At 47.8% G+C, this 6,752-nt stretch overlaps 1 protein-coding gene across 1 annotated transcript; it reads left to right on the top strand.

Annotated features, from left to right (window-relative positions):
• Nucleotides 1-3,357: 3,357 nt before the first annotated feature.
• Nucleotides 3,358-6,212, top strand: six3a (SIX homeobox 3a; the record flags this gene model as incomplete). The annotated part of the gene is made up of 2 exons (XM_080016818.1): nucleotides 3,358-4,049; nucleotides 6,020-6,212. 2 exons carry the CDS (start codon nucleotides 3,358-3,360, stop codon nucleotides 6,210-6,212), a joined length of 885 nt encoding a protein of 294 aa, XP_079872944.1.
• Nucleotides 6,213-6,752: the final 540 nt, after the last annotated feature.

Below are 6,752 nucleotides of genomic sequence, written 5' to 3'. Positions count from 1 at the left end.
TACATATCTTCTGCGGAATAATACGCGCGTGCATGCGTGGAAAACAGCTCAAATAACGTCACTGAATTAGGAATAAAAAAGGGGAAAAATGTTCCTGCAACGCACCCGTCTCGGCTCCAAGCGCGTCTCCGTGCGTCGTTGGGTGGAATCTGGGATGCGGCGCGGAGCGCGCGGGTCTGGGAGCGCTCGTCGGGGAGGAGGAGGGTGGAGGCGGGTGGCGGTGGCGGTGGTGGTGGTGGCTGTGGTGGCGGGGGTGGGGGGGGGGGGGGTCGCTGCCAACCCGGGGTCAACGAGAGAGCACAAATAAAACAAGTCCCTTTTCTCTCGGTCCCTCTTGCTCTCTTTACCATCTTTTTTTTCCCTCGTCGACACCTCTCTCCTTCGATCTATACCCCCTTCCTTCCTCCTCTCGTCCCCATGACGTAGTGTCAGCTTTATCTGCGCGATAATAACAACTTTTGCGCGTTCCCCAAAGTACACCGCGTCGCCGGGACTTAGGTGAGACGCGCGTATTGCTCGCGCGCGGGCTCTTAACCGGAGTTGCTTTTTACTCTCTGGTTCAAATTGTCGTTTTTTTTTTCTTCTGCAATTAAGCATTTGTTCCCTGCATTTAAACTCCTGTTTGTGTTGGCGTGTCTGGAGGATTTTCTTGCAGTAAAGAACCCCCCACCCCCCACCCCCGCTGCTCAGCGCTAAAAGCAAGCCGTCGGATAAACACACAATTACGGCAGGTGAATAAACTTGTTTCGGGGGTGTTAATTGGCATGCTTAACGTAAACAAAGGCCGTGTAAAAGAATGCGAGTAACTAGGCTACTGGCTTTCCCCACCAATCCCCCATTCAGGTTTTACATTTCACCTCTCCAAGTCTCTAGGAGTGATTTCCGAATTGCCTGCGAGGTCTAGGGCTCCTCCAAAAAAACACAACAACAACAAAAAAAAACAAAAACACGCACACATAATGCCGGGTAATACCTGCAGCCCATGGGCCTGAATGGCGATCACTTAAATTGGTGCACTATAGTAGGAACCCAGTCAGGTAGGGGGGCTTTGCATATTCCGAGTAGTTCTGCTAAGCCCACTCTTAACATAATACGTGTGTATATATGTGTGTGTGTGTGTGTGTGTGTGTGAGAGAGAGAGAGACAGAGATAGAGGGAGTGAGTGGATGGTGGTGGTGGTGGTGGGGGGGGGGGGGGGGTGTAGGCAAGGTTGGCTTTAACACCAGCGCTGCCAGCGTAAAAATACCAGCGGTTACTTCCAGTCCACGGAGCTTTCCAGCAGGACCGATTCAAGTGCCACTCGGAATCAGCTCTCCTGAAGGTCCGTGTGTGTGACAGCGCGGTGGACAGGTCTGATCCCCCGCCACAGATACAACTTACCCACCCACACCCACCCACCCACCACCACCACCACCACCACCTTCCCTACATAAACAACGCGCAGGGACGTACGAACGCGCGAGAACGATCATAAACTCGTGTGTGTGTGTGTGTGTGGGGGGGGGGGGTGTTTGGGAGTCATTGAACTTAAAAATAAATATGTTTTAGTTGGTTCAAACTATACTCTTTTATTTCGGTTTGCATCGTTCATATCCCAATTTCCATATGAGAACGCATAATAAATACACAGATTTTTACAAATCCAAGTTGATCCAACCTGGAACAATCGCGCGTAAACGTGCGTAAAAGGTTTTAACGTGGTCACGAACAAGGTGCAAGCTGGTCTTACTCACTCCGCACCGAAGCCCGCGTCCGAAGAACAGTGCGTCGAGAGAATGTGTGAAAAAGAAAAAAAAATAATAATTCGGAGTTAGTTGAAGGTAAAAGTTTAGAATTCCTCGATGATTTTGTAGGAAGGCGGCTTAGGATCATTATGTCAGCTTTATTGAGGGCGGATTAAGCGGAGTCTAGATGCGTCGCCTTTGCACGGCCCTTCCACAATGCGAGCAGTGTTCGCGTTAGAGTGAACTCACACTATTTTAACACCCCGCTAAGCCCTGTCTAAATATGAGCCAGTGCGGCCGCTTTGGTCATAAACATGAAAATCACACCGCGTTGGCAACCCCTCCACACCGCCCCCCCCCCTCTGCCTAAGCCGAGTCCTGTGACTCGGTGTGGACATTGATCATACTCCTACCCACTAGATCAAAAACACCCCAAACCTGCTTTAATGTCCCGAAACAACTTATCACGGGGCAATTGGATTGTAATTCCAATAATAGCATTAACCAAAGCCAAGGGCCCGTGACCCTGATACAAAAAAAGAAACAGAAAAATGGAGGCATCACGATCATGGGATCGCTGTTTGATCGTCACAAAAGTGCGCGTCGACGTTCAACCGCCTCCGTGAAATGTGCGCGTATGGAGAGGAGCACGCGGGCACGGGGCCAACGCCGCCCTCCACCGTCCCGGAGGCCGGGCCGGGGAGAGCGAGGGGGCGGCCCGCCGCAGCCGTCCCCGCGCGGCGGAGGGGAGACGCGGCACCGAGGTCCGAGGAGAAGCGAGGGCCGGACGGCGCGGCCACGAAAAGCAAACTTAAAAATGTGTATCGTAAGGTCCGGGGGGGGGGGGGGGGGTTAAAAAAAGTACTGTTTGAATATTGTGTAAAACGTGCAAATATCAGATAGGAGAAAGACGCGAGATCGATGTCTATGACTGTTTCAAAAAAAAAAAAAAAAAGATAATAAAAAAAAGAAACCCTGGTTAAGTATATAGGCTACACTAGTGGAGAACACTACTGGGGGGGGGGGGGGGGGGGGGGGGGTAACAGAGTGCACATTGACTCGGTTCTATTTCAAATATCTCCTCCCGTGGATCTGCCATAGGTTGTCCATTTGTCACCCTTCCTCCGCCCGCCTCTTACCGGGCATCTCCAGTCCTACATATCTCCTTTGGCTTTAACGAGCCTCGGTAAGATCGCAATAATATTCCACCCTCTAATTGCTCGCTCCCATTCAAGCAGATAAAGGCGAAGCATTGGCGTGCGCTGGGCTGCGAGCCGTGCGGTGGGAGGATCGCAGGCTCCGATAAAACCCCCCGTGCGCGCCGCGCAAGTGGTGAAAGCCCGGCGCTACGTACTGGCTAATGATTGGCACGCTTGACAGTGATTGGCAGGGCTGCCATGGCAACGCCACAACGACACCAAGAAGACCAATAGAAAAGGGAAACAAAAATGTTTCAATGCTACACTCACGGCGGATTTCGGGGGGGAGATATTATGAGGCTGGTGTCATTATAGGCGACGGCCATTGAATCATTGAATCATTCCAATCGTTCGCTCTCGCCGGCGTATCTTTTTTTGGGGTGTTTTTCCCCCCCTTTTTCTCGGTAATTTCCTTTCTCTCTCAGGTCATTTCCATGGTGTTCAGATCCCCCTTAGAGCTTTATCCGTCCCACTTCTTCCTGCCAAACTTCGCTGATCGCCCCCTGCTCCTGGCGAACAGCGCGCCCGCCGCCCGCTCTCCGGAAGACTTGTCCATGTTCCAGCTACCGACCCTCAACTTCTCCCCGGAGCAGGTGGCGAGCGTCTGCGAGACGCTGGAGGAGACCGGGGACATCGAGCGGCTGGGCCGCTTCCTCTGGTCGCTGCCCGTGGCGCCCGGGGCGTGCGAGGCGATCAACAAGCACGAGTCCATCCTGCGCGCCCGCGCCGTCGTGGCGTTCCACACGGGCAACTTCCGCGACCTGTACCACATCCTGGAGAACCACAAGTTCACCAAGGACTCGCACGGCAAGCTGCAAGCCATGTGGCTGGAGGCGCACTACCAGGAGGCCGAGAAGCTGCGCGGCCGCCCGCTCGGACCCGTGGACAAGTACCGGGTGCGGAAGAAGTTCCCGCTGCCGCGGACCATCTGGGACGGCGAGCAGAAGACGCACTGTTTCAAGGAGCGGACGCGGAGCCTCCTCCGGGAGTGGTACCTGCAGGACCCCTACCCGAACCCCAGCAAGAAAAGGGAACTGGCTCAAGCCACTGGACTCACTCCCACGCAGGTCGGGAACTGGTTTAAGAACCGGAGGCAACGGGACAGAGCCGCGGCGGCGAAAAACAGGTTGGTCCCCCCGCACTACCCAGCTACGCTTCAAATCGGGATTATTTCTCTCTCCGCGTCACACGCCTTCGATCGTGTGCGTGAGGCATATTCTCTAACTTTAATATCGTGTCAGCGGAGGCTGTTGGTGCGAGGTTGCAGACGCGGTGCGAGGCTGTGGCAGGAGGGAGGGCGACATTTTAGTTATCCGAGAGAAACGAGCTCCAGCGCTGCCGTCGACGTTAAAGTTATTAAAATGATCACCGATGGATATTTCAACGTTCAAAATGTGCGAACGTTTTGATGAAAAACAAAGCACTTTGCAGTATGTGTGTATTGTAAACAAGAAAAGACACGTTTCCAATTCAACAAAAAACTAGGATTATAATAATAATAATAATAATAATAATAAGAATAATAATAATAAGAATAATAAGAATAATAATCATCATCATAATCACAATCATAATCATTATAATCATAATAAAATATAATATTGTAATAATAATAATCACCATCTTTATAGTAATAATAATAACAATAATAATAATAATCATAACAATAACAATAATATAATAACAACAATAATAATATTAATAATTTGCAATAGGCCTACACGTTTTATAAATACGGAAGTGGTTAGAGCCATTATTTTATTTTAAAATGTCCTTGTTTACATTTTTTTTTTTTTAAATAGAGAGAGTATACTAGGCTACTGTTTCCCATAATAACACAAACTGCGTTTTACGGAAATACTCATAAATAAATAATAAATTATCTCTGCATAAAAAGCAGATTAAAGAGTATTTTAAAAGTATTATCATAACATGACAGGTAAGCATGTATATTTAGTTTTGTCTAATTGAATTAAATGTTGTTGTTTATAATGATAATTGCCATGGAATAGTCATGTTTGTGACATTTATGGGCATTGGTGTTGGTGCCAAAGCCGTGTATATTTTTAGGCAACAATATATAGTAACGATATTACTGTTTTATCATATCATATCATCATATCAAAGAAACAGTGGATTCTAAATTAATATATAATATAACGTGACAATATTAAATAAGCCTACAATACCGATATGTATTTTCATACACAAAATAGAATATAGAGGCTGTACTTATCACCGAGAGCAGTATCATTACTTTGAATTTAATGCTATAATTGATTAGAGGCCATACCTCGTAGAATACTAAGCCATATGAATTCCAGTCTAATCTTTTTGCTAAATGAATAGATATATTTCCAGACCTCCATTATCCCGCTGTGATGGAGTTATTATCATGAGTGGATTGGGAGATAAACATTTAGGATGATTGGAGTTATCCTGGACCTTGACGTCACTCATTCACACACACACACACACACACACACACACACGCACACGCACACACGCACGCACGCACACACACGCACACACACACACACACACACATACACACACAGCGTCAATCATTGAAATATACCAATCTGAAATATATCTCTACCCAAGCCACCTATCTGTGCGCTTGACGTCTAGATTTTTTGGCATATTCTATTGGAAATAAAAGATGAAATGGCTCGAACTGATACGACAAAGGGGGCTTTAAGCCTAACCGGTGATTATTACTTTTGACAAAAACGTCACATTTGTTCCAGGTTTGGTAGTCTAAATGGTGCTTGTGTTTAGTTTTGTCCCCCTATTGAAAAGCTCGCTTCTTTTGCTCGGACTGTGTGATAAAAAAAAAAAAAAAAAAAGAAAAAGCAACGCATGGCTGGGGGGGAAAGAAAGGCTGAGTCTGAGCCCTATTTTGCACAGGAGTAGGGGGTTGTGGTGGTGGTGGTGGTGGTGGTGGTGGAGGTGGAGGGGGCGGCACATTCTCAGTTCTAATTGCTATGTCGTTTTTTCCATCTCTCTTTTCTCCCCCCCCCCCTCTCTCTCTCTCTCTCTCTCTCTCTCTCGCTCTCTCTCCCTCTCCCTATCTCTACCCCTTCTCTCTCCCAGGCTCCAGCACCAAGCAATAGGACCGAGCGGCATGCGCTCCCTCTCGGAGTCCGGCCTCACGCCGCACAGCTCGGCCGAGTCGCCCTCCACGGCGGCCAGTCCGACCACCAGCGTGTCCAGCCTCGCGGAGCGGGTGGACACGGGCACGTCCATCCTGTCCGTCACCTCCAGCGACTCGGAGTGCGACGTATGATGAGGGGACAACGGCAGCGGGGGAAACGAAAAAAAACAAAACAACAACAACAACAACAAAAACAAAAACAACAACAAAAAAACAAAAAACAAAAACACAAACAAACAGACAAAAAGATAAATATTTACACAGACAGGGGAATGGACCTGAGGAAGGGAGAGAGAGGAGGGAAAAAAAAAAGACTTATGGAAAAATGGACCGATTCATATGAATATAAAAAAAGAGAGATACGAGCACGTCTTTTTTTTAAAGAAAAAGAAAAAAAAAGCGCTTTCAAGGACCCACGCCTCCCCCTTCCATACCCCACATCACCACTACTGTCCCTACTTGCATGATATTTTTTATTTTTATTTTTTATTTTTTTTTATTCAGGGGGAAAAAAATGACCTGAATTCAACCTTTTTTTTCCACAAGGAGGGAATAAACCGCACATCGTCCTGATGTCTTTTTATTTTTTTTGCTTTTCTTTCCCAGTCAAAGTGATGATGATGATGATGATGATGATGATGGTGATGATGATGATGATGGTGATGGTGGTGG

Source organism: Zeus faber, assembly GCF_960531495.2.
Source record: "Zeus faber genome assembly, chromosome: 16".
NCBI classification, from domain to species: Eukaryota; Metazoa; Chordata; class Actinopteri; order Zeiformes; family Zeidae; genus Zeus; species Zeus faber.
Note: the sequence above shows the minus strand (reverse complement) of the source record. Positions and strands in the feature narration are given on the sequence as shown.